Source organism: Hyla sarda, chromosome 4 (genome assembly GCF_029499605.1).
Source record: "Hyla sarda isolate aHylSar1 chromosome 4, aHylSar1.hap1, whole genome shotgun sequence".
In the NCBI taxonomy this organism is placed as follows: domain Eukaryota; kingdom Metazoa; phylum Chordata; class Amphibia; order Anura; family Hylidae; genus Hyla; species Hyla sarda.
The window spans coordinates 113,669,451-113,693,940 of record NC_079192.1 but is presented as its reverse complement, the minus strand read 5'-3'; the positions used below and the strand labels follow the sequence as shown (position 1 = coordinate 113,693,940).

Here is a 24,490-nt window from a genome sequence, read left to right as displayed (position 1 = left end):
GAGGATGGAGTTGTGGCTAAAGGATGACAGCGATTGGTGTGAGGAAGGAGGCGGGATGCCGTTTCACCTGACGGAGCATGCAGTTGCGGCTGATGACTGACGATGTCCTAAAATGGACACCATACACATGGGCTGGGCTCCTGACCATGTTTTATCAGTAGGGAGGGGGATGGGGAAAAAAAAGCCACACTTTGTAAAGCAGCATTATGCTGTAGGGATGTTTTTCAGCCACTGGGACAGGGAGACTGGTCAGGGTTGAGGGAAAGCTGAATGATACAAAGTACAGTGATATTCTCAGTTAAAACCTGATCCCGAATGATCTGGACTGGGCCAAAGGTTCACATTTCTACAAGACTATGGGGGAGATTCGTCAAAACCTGCGCTAAGGAAAAGTTTACCAGTTACCAATAGCAACCAATCAGATTTTTTAAAAATGAAAGAAGTGGTGATTGGTTGCTATGGGCAACTGGGCAACTTTTCCCTTCCATAAGTTTTGATGAATCTCCCCCAATGACCCTAAGCACACAACCAGGACAACACAGGAGTGACTGAGGGACAACTCTGTAAATGTCTTTCACCTGCCAGAGCCAAAGCCTTTGATGGTCTGCAGAGAAGAATAGTGGAAAATCCCCAAATCCAGGTATGTAAACCTTGTGGTGTAATACCAAAGAAGCCTGGAGGCTGTAACCACTGTCAAAAGGGTTGCTAAAGGATTTTAAAACTTGTCAATGTAAAATCTTATTTTTACCTTTTCAATAAATTAGCAAAGATTTTTAAAATTCTGTTTTTACTTTGTCATTATGGAGTATTAAATGCAAAATGTGCATAATATTACATTATTATGCACATTTTGCACTTAATACTCCATAATGGACTGATGTCATATTTATAATTATTGCTTGTTATCAGTAAGTAATGACAGATGAATACTGGATACAATTGACTTACATAACCATTTTCTTGTTGCATTGTATCATATAACACCTGATCACATTATCAGGATGACTGGAAACAATAAAGTATGCTTTCTCTGTGTCACAAAACCACAGGATCTGAATGACCTAAGACAAAACATCATTGAAACAGTGGAGTTCATATCCAAGGATATGTTGGTTGCGTCTGGACAGGACTGGACTACCGACTTGACATTCACCAGGTCACCAATGGAAATCACTTTGAACATTTGTCGTGTATAGATGAAAGTTGGATTGACAGTGCATCTTTTCATGCTAATACACTTTTGTTATGTTCTCCTTGTTATCAATACCAAGGCTATATTTTGTCTTTTTTTGAGTCACCGACAAAGACATACATACCATCAGAAGCATATATTTGAATAGCGTAGAGACAGGGGGTAACGTTATCTGACCGCATCAGATTTCTTCTTATTAGACTAAGAGTAACATCGGTTGCTTCAAGTTTCTGTGCTTTTTCTCCAAACTTTTCATCTAAAATAGAATGGAAAAATGTATTACATAACTTTTATCCTTTTACTGCATAGTGCTAATATGCCTGCTCTTAGCCTCCGTAAAATCAAAAAACATACATAAAACTCTATAAACATGTGCCACGTCAATAGACAAAATGCATGTAAAATGTAGCATACAGTCAGGACAGAATTTGTATTCAAATTCCCATTTATTGGCTTATATATCTAGTAGTTTATACTCTTAAAGTTATCTAAGGTTGCTCTGTGAATTATTTTCTGTGTCATTTTATTTGCGTTTATTAAAAATGTATTATGTAAATAGAGAACTTGATTTGTGCTATATGAGGAAATAAGGCATTAGAATAATAAATAGTTGCATTTGACAATCATTGTTGGGCATGCCCATAAACTATTGCTGTCAATTACTGAAAATATACAGTATATCTGCTTTTATACCTACAATGCCATAAAGGTAGGAACATTTAGTTATTTATGTTATATAATTAGTGAGAGATAAATGTTAGGAAGGTTTGCGTTACCAACTTTTCAGGTATTGAAACATTTGCAGATGAATAAAAAATTCTGATATGGCGGCACACGGAACTATGATGTGTCACCGCTAGAGACAGGTGCAATCCTGAGGTCAAATCTGAAACAGCAATCTACTACCCATCAAAAGACTACAATGAGTAATATAAAGTAACTTGATCTAATGGTAGTTATTGGAAAGGATCCTGGTCATTATACTATTCTCAGACATCTCCTACTTGAATGGTTTAGCTGATTATATTTGGCCGTGACAACATTGCACTTCCTTAAAGGGGTACTCCGTCCCAGACATCTTATCCCCTAAGGATAAGATGTCTGATCGCGGGGGTCCCGCCACTGGGGACCCCCGCAATCTCTGCAGCACCACCCGGCCACCCAGAGCACTCTGGCTCTGTGCATGATGACTGGGCGATGCAGGGGACAGAGCATTGTGATGTCACAGCTCCGCCCCCATGATGTCACGTCCCACCCACTCAATACAAGTCTATGGGAGGGGGCCAAAGCGATCATCACAGGGGCGGAGCCGTAACATCACGATGCATCGTACCCTGCATCATCCCGTCATCACGCACAGCACCATTTTGCTCTGTAGTGATGATGGCGGGGTGCCGCTGCAGAGATCGCAGGGGTCCCCAGCGGCAGGTAGGATAGGGGATAAGATGTCTGGGGCGGATTACCCCTTTAACCTTTTGCTTCATGTAAAGTTGATTTAATCTATCAGCATACATTAACAGATTTATTTTGTATATAAAGAATCCCACAGATACAGTACCTCTTTGGCCTACCTTGACCATCAGGTGAAGAAGGGGTAATATGAGACTATATTCAAGGGTTTCTGATCTTGCAAAATTTACCAGGGTTTGAAGAAGGGCTTCACTACCACCCTTGGATATCATGTAGTGAATCCTGCGGTGAGTTCCTGAAAGAAAGAGAAAGTAGAATAGTTGCAAGAAAAGTTAATAATAGTAATTAATCCTTAAAGGGGTACTCCGGTTCTTTTTACATTTCTTTTATGTCTGACCACAGTGCTCACTGCTGACACCTCTGTCTGTCTCAGGAACTGTCAAGAGCAGGATTGCTATGGGGATTTGCTCCTGCTCTGGACAGTTCCTGACATAGACAGAGGTGTCAGCAGAGAGAACTGTGGTCAGACAGAAAAGAACTTCAGCAGCTGATAAGTACTGGAAGGGTTAAGATTTTTAAATAAAAGTAATTTACAAATCTATTTAATGTTCTGGCACTAGTTGATTTAAAAAAAATGTTTTTCAAAATTACAAAATTAAATTTTTCATTTTCACGGACCACTGTTCCAAATCTGTCAGACACCTGTGGGGTGTAAATTCTCACTGTACCCCTTATTACATTACGTGAGGGGAGTAGTTTCCAAAATGGGGTCACATGTGGTGGGGGCATCCACTGTTCTGGCACCATGGGGGCTTTGTAAACACACATGGCCTTCAATTTTGGACACATTCACTCTCCAAAAGCCCAATGGTGCTCCTTCTCTTCTGAGCATTGTAGTTCGCCCGCAGAGCACTTTCCATACTCAAAAGAAATGGGTTTGCACATTTTAGGAGGCTTTTTTTTCCTATTACCCCATGTGAAAATGAAGATTTTGGGGTAACACCAGTATTATAGTGAAAAAATCAAATTTTTCATTTTCACGTCCAACTTAAGGCTCACTATTCCCCTTGTTAGAAAAGAGAAGGACAAAAAAATTCGCTCATATGTTGTCGTTAGGTGGAAACGGGGGACTCACCACCTCACCTAATGTGCTGTACCTACCTGCAGAGAGGATGCAACAGTGCAAGCCCAACACTGTTGGGAGGTGTTGGTGGAGATCAGTGGATGCAGTGTGCAGCTCTATCTCCCCAATCCGTGTCCCTTAGGGTACAGAATAATGGAGGAAGAATAGGTAGATAAAGGTGGGGAATTTTGTAGAGCGCTCCTGCTGTCAAAGGACGGACTCAAAACACTAAGGTTGCACAGGACAATTTATTGAAATATTTTTGGACAATGCATTTCGGCGCTCACATGCGCCTTCATCAGGTCCACAAAAAGATACTAAAATGATGGTAAGATAAATAAATATAAACATGCATGTCGAACATGATGAACATTTTAATAAATTTAAATTAATTATTTAACTATTTTAATTTAATTTCATCATGTTCGACATGCATGTTTATATTTATTTATCTTACCATCATTTTAGTATCTTTTTGTGGACCTGATGAAGGCGCATGTGAGCGTCAAAACACGTTGTACGAAAATATTTCAATAAATTGTCCTGTGCAACCGTGGCGTTTTGAGTCTGTCCTTTGACAGCAGGAGCGCTCTCCAAAATTCCCCACCTTTATCTACCTATTCTTATTCCCCTTGTTACATTCCGTTAGGGGTGTAGTTTCCAAAATGGGGTCACATGTGGGTATTTATTGTTTTGCCTTTATGTCAGAACCGCTGTAAAATCAGCCACCCCTGTGCAAATCACCAATTTAGACCTGAAATGTACATGGTGCGCTCTCACTCCTGAGCCACGATGTGCGCCCGCACAGTACTTTGCATCCTCACATGGGTTACTCAGGAAAAAGTGCATTACAAATTTTGGGGGTCTTTTTTTCCTTTTACCGCTTGTTAAAAATTAAAAGTATGGGGCAACACCAGCATGTTAGTGTAAAAAATAAATAAAAAATTACACAACATTCTGGTGTAGACCCCAACTTTACCTTTTCATAAGGGGTAAAAGGAGAAAAAGCCCCCCAAAATTAGTAACGCAATTTCTCCCGAGTACGGAAATACGCCATATGTGGTACTAAACGGTTGTCTTGAAATACGACCGGGCTCCAAAGCAAGAGGGCGCGGTGAGCATTCGAGGCCTAAGTTGGGGATTTGCCTCCGCCACCAAAATACCCTACGGCAGTGATTCCCAAACAGGATGTCTCCAGTTGTTGCAAAACTCCGAGCATGCCTTGACGATCAGTGGCTGTCCGGCAATACTGGAAATTGTTGTTTTTCAACAGCTGGAGGCTCCTTTTTGGAAACAGTGCCTTAAAAGATGTTTTTTTTATTTTTATTGGGGGAGGGGGGGATGTGTAAGGATGTGTATAAGTAGTGTTTTAATTTTTATTTTGTGTTGTGTAGTGTTTTTTGGGTACACTCACACAGCCGGGAGTATGAGCAGTGGAAAATTTTCCGCATCTCAAACTTGCAGCAGAAAACTCGCTATAAACCCGCCCGTGTAAATGTATCCTGTACATTCACATGGTGGCGGGGGCAAATCTTCAGCTGTTGCAAAACTACAACTCCTAGCATGCACTGACAGACCATAAATGCTGGGAGTTGTAGTTATGCAACAGCTGGAGGCACACTGGTTGCGAAACACTGAGTTAGGACATAAACTCTGTTTCACAATCAATGTGCCTTCAGCTGTTGCAAAACTGCAACTCTCAGCATTCATTGAGAGCTGAAGGGCATGCTGAGAGTTGTAGTTATGCAATAGCTGGATGCACACTTTTTCATAGAAAAAATGTGCCTCCAGCTGTTGCATAACTATAACCCCCAGCATGCACAGACAACCAAATGGCATGCTGGGAGTTGTAGTTGGAACTCCAGCTGTTGCAAAACTACAACTCCCAGCATGCCTTTTGGCTGTGCATGCTGAGAGTTGTTGCTAAGCAACAGCAGGAGGTGAACAGGCTTCACCTCCTGCTGTATCCTGCTGTAACAACCGCCGCTGCTGCCACCGCTCCTGCTGTTCCTGTCCTCTGCTGTCACTCCTGAGGGGAGCCCCGCCAGGCCAGGCAAAGTTAGGAGACCCCCGCCGACCCTGATCACCACCCCGATCGCCCAGGAGGGTAGTGATTGGTCATTCCGACTGATCAATCATGTGAACGTGAGGAGGCAACCGTGACGCCTCACTCCTGCTGGGTAAAGGTGAATGGGGCTGTCCGAGACTGTCCCTTACTGTCTTGGACAGCCCCATTCACCCTTTTTTTCTGGGTCACCGGAGACCCGATTGACCCAGAATTGCCGCAAATCGCCAGTCTCAGAACCACCCCAGGGGTTTGCACAGGGTGCCTGCTGAATGTTTTCAGCAGGCATCCTGGTCCAGTCCCCACCCAGCACGCGGTGGGGACCAGAATTCCCACGGGCATACAGGTACACCCTGTGTCCTTAAGTACCTGTACGCCCTATGTCCTTAAGGGGTTAAAGAAAAACGGTCACATGTTTGCTCCCGCACTAACCACAGGTACTGATGGATAGTGCGGGAGATGCTGATTCCTATGATCCGTCCGGCCATTCGCCCACAATCTTAGTTTTATTATATCTGGAAATGTGGCTGTAACTGGCATGGGTGGGATTTCTGAAGCTCAACTGGCACTGACGTCAGCGACGTCTGTCCGCAGCGCCGCCCGCTTATGAATATTCATCCCCCCTCCCTCCAGCTCTCCCTCTCTTCGCTGCTCCTAACTGGTCTTCACTGCGCATGCTCTGCTTCCTGACATGTGCAGTGAAGTCCAGTTAGGAGCGGCAAAGAGAGGGAGGGGGGATAAATATTTATAAGCAGGCGGCGCTGCGGACAGAAGGCGCTGATGTCAGTGCCAGTTAAGCTACAGAAACCCCGCCCGTGCCAGTTACAGCCACATTTCCAGATATAATAAAACTAAGATTGCGGGCGACCGGCCGGACGGATCCGGCCAAGGTAGGGATCATAGGAATCAGCGTCTCCCGCACTATCCATCAGTACCTGTGGTTAGTGTGGGAGCAAACATGTGACAGTTTTCCTTTAAAAGGATAGTGTCACCAGAAAACGACCTACTGTTTAAATACATTTTTTTTATGTTTTAAAATTGATGATTTTTTTTTTTTTTCTGGTGATTTATCTTCTAAATTTCTATATTTAAAAAAAAAAAATCCTGACATCTTTCAGTTTTAATTTTGATCTCTAAGCCTTATAATAAACTGACACTACCTGTTCTTTAGAAAATATGCTTGAGCAGTATCATCTGTATTATAGACAGGATTACATTGAAATATGACACCAGTATATACACTGCTCAAAAAAATAAAGGGAACACTTAAACAACACAATGTAACTACAAGTTAATCACACTTCTGTGAAAACACAGTGTCCACTCAGGAAACAACACTGATTGACAATCAATGTCACATGCTGCTGGGCAAATGGAACAGACAACAGATGGGATTTTAGGTAATTAACAAGACACCCCCCAATAAAGGATTGGTTCTGGAGGGTGGTGACCACAGAGACCCCTTCTCAGTTCCTATGCTTCCTTGCTGATGTTTTTGTCACTTTTGAATGCTTGCAGTGCTTTCACTCCAGTGGTAGCATGGGATCTACAACCCAACCAAGTGGCTCAGGTATTGCACCTCATCCTCAGGATGGCATCAATGCGAGCTGTGGCAAGATGGTTTGCTGTGTCTGTCAGCGTAGTGTCCAGAGCATGGAGGCACTACCAGGAGACAGGCCAGTACATCAGGAGACATGGAGGAGGCCGTAGGAGGGCAACAACCTAGCAGCAGGATCGCTACCTCTGCCTTTGTGCGAGGAGAAGCAGGTGGAGCACTGCCAGAGCCCTGCAAAATGATCTCCAGCAGGCCACAAATGTGCATGTGTCCACCCAAACGGTCAGAAACAGACTCCATGAGGGTGGTATGAGGACCTGATGTCTATAGGTGGAGGTTGTGCTTACAGCCCAACACCGTGCAGGAAGTTTGGCATTTTCCAGAGAACACCAAGATTGGCAAAATCACCACTGGCGCCCTGTGCTCTTCACAGATGAAAGCAGGTTCCCACTGAGCACATGTGACAGACGTGACAGAGTCTGGGGACGCTGTGGAGAATGTTCTGCTCCCTGCAACATCCTCCAGCACGACCGGTTTGGTAGTGGGTCAGTAATGGTGTGGGGTGGCATTTCTTTCGGGGGCCACACAGCCCTCCATGTGCTTGACAGAGGTAGCCTGACTGCCATTAGGTACTGAGATGAGATCCTCAGACCCCTTGTGAGACCATATGCTGGTGCAGTTGGCCCTGGGTTCCTCCTAATGCAAGACAATGCTAGACCTCATGTGGCTGGAGTGTGTCAGCAGTTCCTGCAAGAGGAAGGCATTGATGCTATGGACTGGCCCACCAGTTCCCCAGACCTGAATCCAATTGAGCACATCTGGAACACCATGTCTTGCTCCATCCACCAATGTCACGTTACCACAGACTGTCCAGGAGTTGGCGGATGCTTTAGTCCAGGTCTGGGAGGACGTCCCTCAGGAGACCATCTTCCTCCTCATCAGGAGCATGCCCAGGCATTATAGGAGGTCATACAGGCACGTGGAGGCCACACACTCTACTGAGATTCATTTTGACTTGTTTTCAGGACATTACATTAAAGTTGGATCAGCCTGTAGTGTGGTTTTCCATTTTGATTTTAAGTGTGAATCCCTATCCAGACCTCCATGGGTGGATAAATTTGATTTCCATTGATAATTTTTGTGTGATTTTGTTGTCAGCACATTCAACTATGTAAAGATGAAAGTATTTCATACGATTAGTTCATTCATTCAGATCTAGGATGTGTTTTCTTAGTGTTCCCTTTATTTTTTTGAGCAGTGTAGAAAAGATGGCTCCAGGCTTTTCACAACAGGTGATGGTCAGAGCTTAACCTTTCCCTCTCCATGTACAATGACCTCTGCCCTAGTCACAGAGCAAGTGTAGAAAACTCTCCCAAAGAAGTCAATAGAGTTCCCTCCAGTCTATTGTTTCCTATGTCAATGGGGCTTGCTCTAAAGCATATTTGTAAGCACTGTGCAGAAGAATCAGGCAATATAGCAATGTACAAAAAAAATGTACAATGTACAAAAAAAAAAAAAAGATACTAACAGATTTAAAAAAGAAATATGTTTCAGTGTCTGGCTCTAATCAGTAAGAAATAAATCTAGGTGAAACACTTCCTTTAACTCAAATGAAAGGAGCATAAAAATGCCTTTATTTTTCAATACAACTATGGCTTTATTTTCCTTTCATCTCATTATCTTTAATAATCTACAGATACAGGGGCAAAATATAATTATATAGGAAACAAAAAAGAAGGTTGCAGCAGCACTCTTGGTCAAAAAATGGAGGTTCTTAGCGCACTTTTTGATTAAAATGTGTCCCCCATCCACCACGCGGAGGTGGCCTCATCTCGGATGGGACCCTAACACTCATTTCACTCTTGCTGACTATTTTTTGTTTTTGCTGTGCAATTTAGGGGGAGTGGCACCCTTTGTAGCCGTTAACCCCTCCCTATTCACACAAGGTTTTTAAAATTGATAATGGATCCTGCATGTCACCCAGTCAGAAGTCATATGCCCAGCAGAGGTGAGTGGATTGAGTTTTAGGGTCCAATCCGAGATGAGGCCACCACCGCGTGGTGGATGGGGGACATATTTTAATCAAAAAATGCATTAAGAGCCTCCATTTTTTGACCAAGAGTTCTGCTGCAACCTTCTTTTTTGTATACTTTGTATTTGTCACACCAGCCTGCACCTGTGTATTAGGTAGTTATTTAGGAAAACTAATGTTAACTTTTCCTTTTCTGACCACTATAACTTTTTTATTTTTCTGTATATAGGGCTATATGAGGGCTAATTTTTACGTACCATGTTTGTTTTGATGGGACTTTTGTATCTTTTTTTTTCTTTTTTTATATATGATTTGACCAAAAAGGTTGGTGATTTTTTTTTACATTTATTCCATTTACCCGTGCAGGATATTAAACATAGTTTGGAAAATTACGCACACAGCAATATCAAATATGTTATTATTTTTTTATGTTTTTTGGGGAGGGGGTAAAATGGGAAAAGAACGGCGAGTTTATTTGTTATTAGGGGAGGAGTTTTTAGATAATTACATTTTACACTTTTTAAGTCCCCAGTAGGACTTTTATATGCAATCATTAGATTACATTTACTGTATAATGCTATGCCTATTGCATAGCATTACTCTGTGAGGTCGGCGATCCACTGATACAGCCTGGCAATCGGAGGCTGGAGGCGGGTAAGGGGACCCTCTACCACCAGTCTATCTCATCAGACCCCTGTGATGAGCCCCCCTGAGCTGCTTCCCATCATTATCAGTGAGTGTCTGGCTAATGATAGTAGCCAGTGACCTAGCGTGGGTTGTCAGCACCCGGGGCAAGGCAAGTAATTTGCGCCCCCTAACCCGTGGATTTTAGCACTTGAGTCTCTTCCACTAGATTAGTTAAAGAAACCCTTACCCCCTAAGCACATGTATTGTTTGTCATGAAAATACTGATTTAATTAAAGTAAAATGCATCTAAATACTAGTTTATTTTCAAACACTTTATTGAGTGCGAACATGCATTACACATTCTCCACATTTTCAGCAGGTCTATGAATACAAATCTACAAATGTAGTAACCTAGCATGGGCCATGCTATTATATGTCGTCTCACAACCATCGTAAACGACAAAAAATATCAAGAACAAAAACTAAACATCAAAATGGAACCATACCCTGGAGATGATCCAAGGCACATGACTTTGGGTATTATAAGTAAGCGGCAAATGTCAGGGGGGCATTATATGTGCATTATGTGGGCACATGACAGGGGGCCCCTGTCATGTGCCCCCACATATATTGCCCCCTGACATGTGCCCCTCACATATAATGCCCCCCTGACATGTGACCCTGACTTATAATGTCCCCTGTCCAGTGCCCCTCACATATAATGCCCCATGTCCTGTGCCCCTCACATATAATGCCCCCCTGACTTGTGCCCCTCACATATAATGCCCCCTGAGGGGGCAGGACAGGGGGCATTATATGTGAAGGGCACATGTCAGGGGGGGCATTATATGTGAGGGGCACAGGACATGGGGTATTATATATGAGGGGCACATGACAGGGGGGGTCCTGTCATGTGCCCCCACATATAATGCCCCCCTGACATGTGCCCCTTACTCATCATTTGCCCCTCTCACTTATAATTTGCTCCCCCCTCCCCTTTCTCACGCCCGTCGGCTGCTCCATTCCTGCAGTCAGTGAGAGCTGCGGGGACGTGATCTCCGGGCGCTGGCGCGATGATGTGATGTCATCGCGCCGGCCTGCCGTGATTGGCTCTCACTGACTGCAGGAATGGAGCAGCCGCTGCGTGTGATAGCAAGGTGACGGGCGTGAGAAAGGGGTGGTGGAGCGGGACAGCCAACAGCTCCCGCTACACCATGCGATAGTTCAGGAAGAGGGGCAACAATCTCGGGGGGGGGGGGGGGGTCAATTGCCCCTTTGCCTCCCCCTGGATCTGCCACTGACTCCACAGTGGGCATCGACCCGGCGGCTCGGATCGGATTCGCACAGCCAGCACTGCAGAGAGAGTGAGTGAGCCAGGCAGGGGCAGAGAGCCAGGCGGCCCCCCCTGCACCCCCCACGCTACGCGTCTGATAGTAGCCAACATTCAATGCTATGTAGCAAGCGCAGCTCCCACACTCACCTCAAAATCACTTAACGCTCCAGTGCGTAGATATATTCCTGATGTCCTTAACAGGTTAAAACCATACCTCAGCAAACATACAAACAAAAGAATGAGGATGAACTACATAGCAGACGGTGAAAAGATTTAGCTATATCACAAGCATTCAAAACATACTGCATGCTTATAAATGATGAAGCCATTGGAGTAAATAGTTCATAAAACCCTCTATAAAAGCTTGGCTCAGACACTATGGGAACCTGTTTTTGTTCAGGTTAAAAGAAAGCACAAGCTATCGGAATCATTATCCTTAGAACCGTGAGTGTAGTTGCTTCATATCGCATGTAATGTGTTTTTACAGCCCTATCATTTCTAAGAACATCAGCTGCAATAAAACACTAATGCAATGTGGTCACTTACCAGCAGACAGCAATTCACTTAATACACTCAGGATATTCAGGGTTACATCTTTTTCGCATGAGTCCTGTTATAAGAAGAAAATAGACACATTACAATATACCTTCTGGGACTTGTGGCTTTTCTTCCTTGGCATTTCCTAAGAAAGAAATGGCTTGTGTTTTTTTCAATAACTTCTTGTAATCAATTTCATATTCAATATTCACTTTGCATTTGGTGCACACAGATGTTACTGCAGTATGCTGGCAGCTTAACCCTTGAGGATTTTAAGAATCTTAGCAGCTTGCTCAGAGAGATAAAGCAGAAACAGGAAGGTTTTACAAACAATTTTTGCAGCATTGTGAGCAGATTTTTAGAGTTTTAATTTTTGAAGCCAAAATATTAATCCAGTGTCTTCCAAAGTCTTTGGCTGTCCAAGCATGCTGGGGTTTGTAATATTTTTGCAACAGCTGGAGGCACACTGTTTGGAAAACACTACCATAACCCATTAAGGCTTAAGAAATGTAAAATGTATAGACAGAGCTCCTCATAGGGCAAGTAACTTTTTTATTTTTTACGAAAAATGCAGATATATAAATAGTGTTGAGCGGCATAGGCCATATTCGAATTCGCGAATATTCGCGAATATATGGACGAATATTCGTCATATTCGCGAATATTCGCATATTTGTAACGTTCTCGTTTTATTTTCGCATATGCGAATATTCGCACGTGCGAAAATTAACATATGCGAAAATTTGCATATACAAAAATTAACGTAAGCTAAAATTCGCATATGCGAAAATTATTATATGCAAATTTTCGTATATGCGAAAATTCGCACACCAGTCTCACACAGTAGTATTAGAGCCTTCTTACACCACATAAGCTGGAAGCAGAGAGGGATGATCACTGTGATGTGTACTGTGAAAAAAAAAACAAAAAAAAAAAACGAATATTCGTAATTTCGAATATATAGCGCTATATTCGCGAATATTCGCGAATTCGCGAATATGCGATATTCGCTAATAAAATTCGAATTGCGAATATTCGCGAGCAACACTATATATAAACCACAATGGTAATAATAATCCGCTCACCTGGCCCAGTTGTGTAACAGGCACAACTACTAATTATATGCATGAAGTAGTAAGAGGTGGTTCTGCCGCTCGAAGTGCACTCCATCTGAGCAGCATGCAGAGGATGATGAATCAGGAAAAAATATGAATACCTGGCACAATCCACCGAAATAATGGGATCACGCCAGTTCATCTGACGAAGGGGCTCTTATGCCCTGAAACGCGTTGTAATTGGCCAATAAAGTATTCTATGGATACTACTCTCTCCATTATTTCAGGGGATCACGCCAAGTATCTGTTTTTTTCCTGATTTCTAATCCTCTGCATAACATATTAAGGGCACAGCCTGTTTAACACGGCCAATTTAAAATTATTGAGTTTTCATTTTTTCCCTCTTCTTCTTTTAAGAGACATTACTATTTTATTTTTCCATCCACAGCCATATGAGGTCTTGTTTTTTTGTGGGACCAATTATACTTTGCAATTACACCTTTCATTTTGCCATAGAATGTATGGCAAAACCCCCAAAAATATTGGCCCTCATTTACTAAGAGTGGAGTTTAGGTTTCTTTGTGGGTTTTAATTCCCAACAATTTATTTTCCACGGTGTTTACTAAGGTTTTCCTAAATTTTCCACTTTCCCTACACTTTCTTTTTTTATCTGTCGGGTTTTCCTCAGCTCAAATCCACCACATTTTATGTGAAAACCTTAGTAAATATGTTGGGTTTTTGTGAAAATGTCAGGAACACGCCCCTTTTCAGAGACCATGCCCCTTTTCCTAATGACCACGCCACTTTTTTGGGTTTTCTTAGTCAGGGTTTTTTTTTTTATTCTGGCGCAGACAGAATTTCTGGCACAATGCTACAGAATCTGGTGCACAACCCAACAAAACATGTCGGGTTTGCAATAGTAAATGAGGGCCATTATGTGTGGGGAAATTGAAAAAAAAACTAAAAAATTTTACTAATTTTGGGGTGGTCGTGTTTTTACACAGTGCACTTCACACTAAAACTGTATTCTGCTGGTAATATGATTACAATATAGTTATTTTTCAGCCTTTTCTTTTTTTCTTGTTACAAAATAAGTGTTCTTATCCCCTTAAGGATGCAACAATTTTTAATTTTACTTTTTTTTTCTTCCTCACCATCTACTAACCATAACACTTTATATTTTCTACCTACTGACTCATTTAACCACAAAATCTAAAGTGAAGCAAAAAATATTCTATTTTGTACCTTTTGGGAGGTTTTGCTTCCACACAGTGCACTTTTCGGTAACAATGACACATCATTTTTATTCTGTATGTTCATATAATTACGAGGATACCCAATTTTGTAACTTTATAACTTTTTCAAAGGAATTTTTTATGCTTAAAATTGTCCTTTCCTGACTCCTATAACACTTTTTTTCCATATATTAGTCTTTACGAGGGCTCATTTTTGTGCAGTTATCTGTAGTTTTTTTTATCTGTAATATTTTTGTTTTGATAAGACTTTTGATTGTTTTTCATAATTTTTTTCTAGTATACCTAAACCATCAATTCTGGAGTTTTTTTTTTATGTTTCATTCACAGCATTGCTTAGTGTTATATGTGCCACTTGTATTGGCTGCCAAGGCTGCCTGCACATTTAGAGTGCTGATGGAACAGGGTAAAAACTGGTGAGAGACCTCCACCCATCCTTTCAGCTAATCGGGACCCCACAATTTCCCTGCAGTGTTCCGAATCAGCTTTGATAAGCAACCGGCAGTGGAATATCGACACTTTTAGATGCCATGATAAACTTTATTGGGAGCAATGGTTGGGTGAAAGTATGCACACGCAGTAAACAGGCTTCAAAAGGCCCAAACAAATCACCAGTAGAGAGAATTGTTTGAAAAGAACAAACAGTTCCCAGGTTTCGTGTTTATATCTAGACCCAGATGGCACCTAGATTACACACTCCTGTCTCTGCTAGGACAAATCCCAGGTGCTTGGCAGAAGAAAATTAGTGCCACAACAGCCATTAAATGCACTGTCATTGACAGCCAGCCACCGTCACCTTTGCTTGAAGTGATGTCATGAAAGAGGACTGTTACAGACTTGAACCCTGAATTTGTATTGTCTTTACTCTTTACCAACAAATCTGTATAGGGTCTGGCAATGGGCGGGTTTAGGTATGGAGACCTTGTGTTGATTGCTTTTATCCTGTGTTTACTGTAAAGAGACATACTGTCCAAACTGCTGGTTTGATCATCTAGGGAGTCAAAGCATACATAAGTTGGTCACCCTAAGCAGTGATAGTGACAGCTCAGAGATAGGTACCAGAAATAGGTGCAAGAGATAAAAGTCACATGTGTTGCATCTCATGGCAGGGCTTCCAACTTGCATTTTTTGGGAGAATACTGCTCACCCACATGTAGCAAGGGTTCCCAGGAATGTCTCTGCCAGATTGGAACACTTTTTTTTAGCTTGTCACCAAATTTTCGCCAATCAAGCATTTTTGAGATGCTAGCTTTAGCAACCTACAAGTTTACTGGACCTACAGGCCCAGCTGTCACATGTATAGAACCTGTATACCCAGTGACAAACCATATTTCGTCTTGTATCCAGGCTAGAGATGATCCAACAAGGTACTAGAGCCTCATCCTAATTTTGATTTTCCCTAATAAACTTTTTCTTTCAATTTAAAGGGGTACTCTGCCCCTAGACATCTTATCCCTATCCAGGTGTCTGATTGCGGGGGTCCTGCCACTGGGGACCCCTGGGATCTTGACTGCAGCACCCCACTGTCATTACTGAACAGAGCAAACTTGCTCTGTGCGTAGTGATGGGTGATACGAGGTCCGGAGCATCGTGACATCATGGCCCGCCCCCTTAATGCATGTCTATGGGAGGGGGCGTGATGGCCAGCACACCCCCTCCCATAGACTTGCATTAAGGGGGTGTGCCGTGACATCATGAGGGGCAGAGCCGTGATATCACGATGCTCCGGACCCTGTATGGCCCATCATTACACACAGAGCGAGTTTGCTTTGTGCAGTAATGACAGAGGGGTGCTGCAGCCGAGATCCCGGGGGTCCCCAGCGGCGGGACCCCTGCAATCAGACATCTTATCCACTATCCTTTGGATAGGGGAAAAGATGTCTAGGGGTGGCGTACCCCTTTAATATTGTAATGACATCATTACATTCAGACATGCACATTTTTACTTGATTTCAACAATTCTTTCTTGGTACTAATTTTTTATTTTGTCAATGAGTGTATAATACTAAAATATTTAAATTATTATTTTTTATTTACCCAAAATAATAAAGTATGATTAATTTCTCCCTAATCTCAGCTGGGCATCACAATTACGTCTTTATTTGCAATAGTCATTGACAATTGATAAACTTGCTCCCAATGGCCTTTGTTCCTCTATGGTGCCTGGTACTTTACATCAAGTGCAACAGAGAAGGACATTTTTTTTTTTATAAAAGCTTCGCCATAATGACCCATAACGTAAGTGGTGTTATGACAACCGCACTTGACAATACAAATGACAGTGTGGTCATCATGGGAAAGAGAAAAATAGTCATTAATGCACAGCAATCAGCAGCTGAGCCTTGTTAGCCTAGACAATAGGACTTTAATAAGAAACTGAAAATCACAAGCAAAAAGATTGTGCTCAGTCAATCAAGAAGAGGATGACTTAAGGAAGATGACTGCATTTCCCACTTACAAAAAGTACTATTATGTTTGCATTGAAAAGTATCTTTATTGTAAGGTTTGATGCTTTTGGACCCCAAAGAGTTTGGGCACCACCTAGTGTATATAATAGGAGCTAGAAAATAATGGTTTCAGTGTCACATAAGTTGAATAACATCCTGAAGAGGAGGTGTCAGGGCTGGTGCAAGGATCTTTGCTATCCTAGGCAAAAGCTAAGTTTGCCACCCTCTTGACTCTACCTATCGGCCCGCCCTTAAACATGCCCAACCTTACTACTGGGGTTACACGCTGTAAGAAACCCCCTCCTCATGTACTTAGCTTACTACTGGGGTGACACAAACCTCTTCCTCATGCTGTTGGCTGAGCGAGTGGTTCGGATGTTTGTTGTCTAATATTTTTTTTTTGCAACAGGCAGAGCGGCGCCCCCCATCAAGAGGGTGTTCTAGGCAGCTTTCTATTTTGCCTATAGGCAGAGCCGGCCCTGAGAGGTGTCTGTCAGCAGGAGGTGTGTGGAACTGTACTGAATTAAAAGTGGGGCTGAAGTGTGTCCATTTATGTATGTGTTTGTTGCCTTGAATAATTGTGCATGTAGTAAGGTGCATGAGCAGTAAGAGACCTGTGGGTTGAATCACAGGCAAAAAGTGACTGAAGCGTTAGGTAATGTGGAGTCAAGACCTGAAGTACAGTCACCTGAGAGAGAAAGAGCCCTAGAGGCTGGCAAGTCTTAGAAAGTAAAAGGTGTGTCTGGTTCTGGTAGAAGAGTTAATTCCGCCTGTGTTTGGTTGATGCACCCTTGTTGCTGAAACTGCCCAGGGCCTGTCAGGGGGCTTACACGACAAGCCAATAACATCTGGCCTCGGTGCCCACGCCCCTCTCAGGAGGGCTATATTACCTCACTCAGTCTGTTGCTCTTTGCATTTGTTAGAGTTTAATTTCTGCACCAGCTTTTGATTTGTGCTTTGCTTTAATCCATCGTATTTTGATGTTGGCTTATTCTGTGACTACTCTTCTCCTTACCATAACTGCACTGGGACACTCTCCCTAGTACTGACTTGGCTTGTTTAACTCTTTATCTTACATCTGTATGTGCATTCTCTGTCTGTCTCTTTGCTTTGATGTTGTTAGGTAACTCTTTTGTTCCCTGGCCTGTTTCCTGACTTCTGTATTGTGGTTGTTTATTACTTTGACTTTGTTACATTCAGCACTTTAGTAACGTAGGGACCAACATTCTGGTTGGGGCAACCCTATAAAGGAGGTAGATACCCCAAAAAGCTGGGACAGAGGTCTGGGTGAGCTCAAGGCCTCACTTATTCCTGCCTGGCGTGACAGAAAGACTGTTGCAAGTGAGTCAGTGGCTGCTTAATGTGTTCTGGATAGGAATGAGTAAATTGATTTGTCATTAAGATCCTTTACACATTTTGGTCTGACTCCTAATTGGCCTTAAAATCTGAATAAGTTCAACAGCCAAATCCCAGCAAACTCTCCCAAATGAATTTCGGGAGGTTCACTCATCTTTAGTCAGGAGCAATGAAACAGCACCCAAGCTAGTTTAACTTTGCACTCAGCACTGGTTGCCCTATCAGCCTGATTAAAGGCCAAGTTAGGACTATGAGAGTGATGGCTGTGGTTGAAGAAAGTCAGGGGACACATCTATAGGTTGTTCTGATGTGGACTACTAAATCCATAGGAATGGGGCAAGTTGTATCTGGTGATCAAGGGAACAGAAGTGTGCTGTTATTACAGCTTTAAATTAAAGTTAAATTAAAGTTGAATATGTTACTAGTACAAGTAATTTTGTGTCAGGGGGCTCTCAAGCTAGTTTTGCCAACTGTTGATAGTGTTTATGCTATTTGCACATAGCTCTGGGTGAAAGTTCCTGAGAAAATTTCGGAAAAAGGTAGTGGCCTTGTAGTTATAAGAATCATCAGAGGAGCAAGGGTATACATACATAAGAGGTTCATGCAACCTCAAAATATGGTCAAGGTGGGACATGGTGTGGTAGAAGGTAGTTTACTTTGAACCCGCAATGGTAAGGAAGGTTAGGCAGGAGCTTGCAGCCATCTTGACGCAGTCTGTTGATAACGATGAATAGATACATTAACGAATACAGTGAACTAACATTTTGCCGAGGCTAAAATGACCCTCTGGGTGCCACAAAAAGTAGAGACGTAGAAGATTCTATTTAAAGATGCAAGACAGAAACCTTCGGCTTGGCCAAGTAACATATAATCCATTCAGAGAATTATACACAGCTGATGAGGATCATGTAACCTCAGAGTTCTTACTATACACATTTCTGTATCATTGATCTGTCAAGAGTTCTGCTCAGTCAGCAAAAATGGCTCAGGTTCCCACACATTAAACCAGTGACATAACTATCTGTCTTCAGGTGGGTAAATAGCTAACAGTTATTGAACAATAGTACTTCCTTCAACATATTTAGGCTGTGTTCAAAAGTAGCAATTGCATTGCGCTTGCATTGCAGTACTGTGGTGGTATAGTTTGCGGTATTGTGAACTGGGTTAAAAACGCTGCAGTACTGCAATGAAACCGCAATGCAACAGCAACATGTGAACATGCAATGGAAATGAAAAAAGAATTTGCAGGACAAATGTCTAACCTTTTCAGTCAGGATTCCCTCTCCTTTAACCACTTGCCTAATAAACCCGTCATTGAAATATTTTAAAGGAGAATTTTATCTGGTCAAGCAGCAGGGCCACATTTGTGAGCAGCTTGAGAATAGCAAATGAAGAAAACTCATTGCCTAAATATAACATAAATAGATTTAAGAGTTCAGGAGATATAAAACCTTTATTTTTGTATTATTATGTTTATGTGAATTCCGCTAAACCCAATACTGCAGTACTAATTCTTCTACATTACAATTACACTTTAATGCAGAGTAAATGTTGTGAGTCTTACATTATGTTCACTATATGAACAATTCTACCCAGTAAACTCAATCTAAATCAGAAAAGAAATATACTATATATCTCTATTGACAAAAATAGTGCACCTGGGTAGAAATGTCAGATTGCTGAAAAACTTGACATGCAGTTATGTCAGATATGCAAATGAATACAAGTATGGTCTTACTAGACACTGGGTTTTGCCACAAGATGGTGTAAACTTGCTCCCCCTCTGTCCTAAAAAAAGGCTCTCAGAGGCTACTTTTGGGTAATGTACCTCTTGGTGAGAGATTGTTGCTCTACAATGCACTCAAGGACTTTTTACCCAATTGACAGACTTTGAGATGGGGTGAATCATTGGACTGGACTGAGCAGGAGGGTTACTTCAAAGAACTGGCCAAGCGATTAGAAGGTTTTGGGAGCAGTGGTTAAATGAAAGCATGCAAATGCAGAGTACAGGCTCCAGGCGATCCAAACAGACCCCCAATAGAGAGCACCAGTTGATCCTCTGACAAGTACAAACATTAAAGACAGTTTTCATGTCCACCATCAAGACACAGATGCACCTTCATTACACACTCCCAGGGTGAGGCTGCAGGCGACGATCGGTGGAGGAGATTGGAGTCCGGCGATGTCGTGCGGCTGGCTCCCTGAATCCGACGGAAGCCGGTAAGTTGCAGTGGTCTATACAGTGGTCTCTAAACTGTAACCCTCCGGATGTTGCAAAACTACAACTTCCAGCATGCCCAGACAGCTGTTTGGGCATGCAGGGATTGGTAGTTTTGCAGCAGCTGGAGGGCCACAGTTTGGATATCACTGGCAGTCATCTCAAACTGTGGCCCTCCAAATGTTGCAAAACTGCAACTCCTAGCATGCCCAAACAGCAGTTTGCTGTCTGTGCATGCTGGGATTTGTAGTTTTGCAACAGCTGGAGGTCCACAGTTTGGAGATTTCTAAATTCTAGCCCTACAGATGTTGCAAAACTGCAGATCCCAGCATACCCAAACAGCAAACAGCTGTCTCGGCATGCTGGGAGTTGTAGTTGCATACCTCCAGCTGTTGCATAACTACATCTCCCAGCATGCCCTTCGGCGATCAGTACATGCTGGGAGTTGTAGTTTTGAAACAGCAGGAGGCACACTGGTTGGAAAATACTGAGTTAGGTAACAGAACCTAACTGAAGGTTTTCCAACCAGTGTGCCTCCAGCTGTTGCAAACGTACAACTCCCAGCATGCACGGTCTGTCAGTGCATGCTGGGAGTTGTAGTTTTGAAACAGCTGTAGGTTTGCCCCCCCCCCCCCCCCCCCCCATGTGAACGTACAGGGTACATTCACACGGGCAGGTTTACAGTAAGTTTCCTGCTTCAAGTATGAGCTGCGGCAAATACTCCTAAGCTCACTGTAAACCGCCGCCAGTGTGAATGTACCCTAAAAACACTACACCACACTAACACATAATAAAGGGTAAAACACAACATATACAACCCCTTACACTGTCCCCCCCCCAATAAAAATGAAAAACATATTGTATGGCAGTGTTTCCAAAACGAAGCCTCCAGCTGTTGCAAAACAACGACTCCAGGCAGTTCCGGACAGCCACTGACTGTCCATGGCATGCTGGGAGTTTAGCAACAGCTGGAGGCACCCTGTTTGGGATTCACTGGCAATACCCCTATGCAATCCCTAATTTAGTCCTCAAATGTGCATGGTGCTCTCTCACTTTGGAGCCCTGTCGTATTTCAAGGAAACAGTTAAGTGCCACATATGGGGTATTCCCGTAATCGGGAGAAATTGCACTACAAATTTTGGGGGATTTTTCTCCTTTTACCCCTTATGAAAAAGAAAAGTTGGGGTCTACACCAGCCTGTTAGTGTAAAAAAAAAAAAAAAAATTACACTAACATGCTGGTGTTGTCCTTTCCATTTTATTTTCACAAGAGGTAAAAGGAAAAAAAGATCCCCAAAATTTGTTACGCAATTTATCCTGAGTACTGAAATACCCCATATGTGGGGTGGCTGATTTTAAAGCGTTTCTGACATAAACGCAAAAAAATAAATACTGACATGTGACCCCATTTTGGAAACTACACCCCTCACAGAATGTAACAAGGGGTAGAGTGAGCTTGAGCCTTAACACCCCACAGGTGTTTGACGAATTTTCATTAAAGTTGGATGGGAAAATGAAACTGTTTCACTAAAATTCTGGTGTTACCCTTAATTTTTCATTTTCACAAGGGAAAACAGGGGGAAAAAAAACCATATGTGGATGTAAAGTGCTCTGCGGGCGAACTACAATGCTCAGAAGAGAAGGAGCGCCATTGGGATTTTGAAGAGAAAATTTGTCTGGAATTGAAGGCCACATGTGTTTACAAAGCTCCCATGGTACCAGAACAGTAAACCCCCCTAACATGTGACCCCATTTTGGAAACTACACCCCTCATGTAATGTAATAAGGGGTAAAGTGAGCATTTACGCCCCACAGGGGTCTGACAGATTTTTGGAACATTGGTCTGTGAAAATGAAAAATGTCAGATGCCAGTGGGGTGTAAATGCTCACTGCACCCCTTATTAAATTCTGTGAGGGGTGTAGTTTCCAAAATGGGGTCACATGTGGGGAGGTCCACAGTTCTGGCACCACGGGGGGGCTTTGTAAACGCACATGGCCCCCGACTTCCAAACAAATTCACTCTTCAAAAGTTCAATGGCGCTCCTCCTCTTCTGAGCATTGTAGTGCGACCGCAGAGCACTTGACGTCCACACATGGGGTTTTTCCATACTCAGAAGAAATGGGATTACAAATTTTGGGGGTAATTTTCTCCTATTACCCACCAGCATTTTAGTGAAATTTTTTTTCTTTTTTCATTTACATATCCAACTTTAACAAAAAGTCGTCAAATACCTGGGAGGTGTTAAGGCTCACTGTACCCCTTGTTACGTTCCTTGAGGGGTGTAGTTTCCAAAATAGTATGCCCTGTGGGTATTTTTGCTGTTCTGGCACCATAGGGGCTTCCTAAATGTGACATGCCCCCCCAAAACCATTTCAGCAAAATTTGCTTTCCAAAAGCCAAATGTGACTCCTTCTCTTCTGAGCATTGTAGTTCGCCGGCAGAGCATTTTACGTCCTAACATGGGGTTTTTCCATACTCAGAAGAGATGGGGTTACACATTTTGGGGGGCATTTTCTCCCATTACCCTTTACAAAAATGGTAAATTTTGGGGGGAAAATCCACTTTAGTGAAAAAAATATTTTTTTCATTTACACATCCGACTTTAATGAAAAGTCGTCAAACACCTGTGGGGTTTAAAGGCTCACTGGACCCCTTGTTACGTGACTTGAGGGGTGTAGTTTCCAAAATGGTATGCTGGGGTAGGGGGTTTCTGCTGTTCTGGCACCATAGGGGCTTCCTAAACGTGACATGCCCCCCAAAACCATTTCAGAAAAACTCACTATCCAAAATCCCACTGTCGCTCCTTCCCTTCTGAGCCCTCTACTGCACCCGCCGAACACTTGACAAACACATATGAGGTATTTCCTTACTAAAGAGAAATTGGGTTATGCATTTTGAGAGGATTTTTCTCCTTTTACCCCTTGTAAAAATTCAAAAACTGGGTCTACAAGAACAAGCAAGTGTAAAAAATGAAGATTTTGAATTTTCTCCTTCACTTTGCTGTTATTCCTGTGAAACACCTAAAGGGTTAACACGCTGACTGAATGTCATTTTGAATACTTTGAGGGGTGCAGTTTTTATAATGGGGTCATTTGTGGGGTATTTGTAATAAGAAAGCCCTTAAAAACCACTTCAAACCTGAACTGGTCCATGAAAAATTCTGATTTTGAAAATTTTCTGAAAAATTAGAAAATGGCTGCTGAACTTTGAAGCTCTCTGATGTCTTCCAAAAGTGAAAACATGTCAACGTTATGATGCAAACATAAAGTAGACATATTGTATTTGTGAATCAAAATATAATTTATTTAGAATGTCTATTTTCCTTATAAGCAGAGAGCTTCAAAGTTAGAAAAATGCAAAATTTTCTATTTTTTTCATCAAATTTTTGAATTTTTCACTAAGAAACAATGCAAGTATCAACAAAATTTTACCAATAACAAAAAGTAGAATATGTCACAAAAAAACTATCTCAGAATCAGAATGATAGGTAAAAGCATCCCAGAGTTATTAATGCTTAAAGAGAAAGTGGTCAGATGTGCAAAAAACGCTCTGGTCCTACAGTGAAAATTGGCCTGGTCCTTAAGGGGTTAAAGTGTACCTCAACTTTTATAAACTTCTGACATGCCAAAGAGACATGTCAGAAGTTGTGATTGGTGGGGTCTGGCTGCTAAGACCCCACTGACCAAACTAAAACTAAACTTAAAGGGGTTTTCCAGAAATAAAAACGCAGATATAATCTTTTTAGAAAACGGTTCCTGTCTGTCTCCAGGTTGTGTGTGTTCTTACAACTTGGCTCCATTCACTTTCATGGAACTGAGCTGCAGAATCACACCCAACCTGGAGACAGACAGAAAGCAGTATTTTAAAGAAATCAGCTCTGTTTTCCTATTCTTGGATAACCCTTTTAATCTTAGGTTGTAACAATTGCGGCTGTAAAATTATTGCATGCATGCACAACAACAGCATTTTACTACTGAGTTTCATTGAGGATGATTTTCAAGCCAATTTCTGAGCCATAAAATGGCAGTTTTATGGATGTCTAATAGCTCAAAAAGGTCCCAAAACTGCATGTGAACATATCCATACAGAAAAAAACTCTAGCACTTTATTTCGTTATGTTAAAATTCACTGTTTTAAAGTGGATTCATAATGCAATATACCGGAACGTAGTGCTGGACTTTTCTGTACAAAATCCTATAAATATTTAGGAGACGAGTATGTTTTAGTTTTATTTGGGATGGTGTTTTAAAGATGCCCTTTATTAACATATATATCTATGTGAAAAAT

General features: G+C 42.2%; 1 protein-coding gene across 1 annotated transcript in view; it reads right to left on the bottom strand.

Moving 5' to 3' along the window:
- AGBL1 (AGBL carboxypeptidase 1) overlaps positions 1 to 24,490 on the bottom strand; it is a 791,487-nt gene that overhangs the window by 737,799 nt on the left and 29,198 nt on the right. The window contains exons 2-4 of the mRNA XM_056571891.1: positions 11,884 to 11,947; positions 2,751 to 2,897; positions 1,317 to 1,448 (exon numbers count right to left, since the gene is read on the bottom strand). Coding sequence (XP_056427866.1) covers positions 1,317 to 1,448; positions 2,751 to 2,897; positions 11,884 to 11,947 — 343 coding nt within the window. The remainder of the gene's footprint in view (positions 1 to 1,316; positions 1,449 to 2,750; positions 2,898 to 11,883; positions 11,948 to 24,490) is intronic.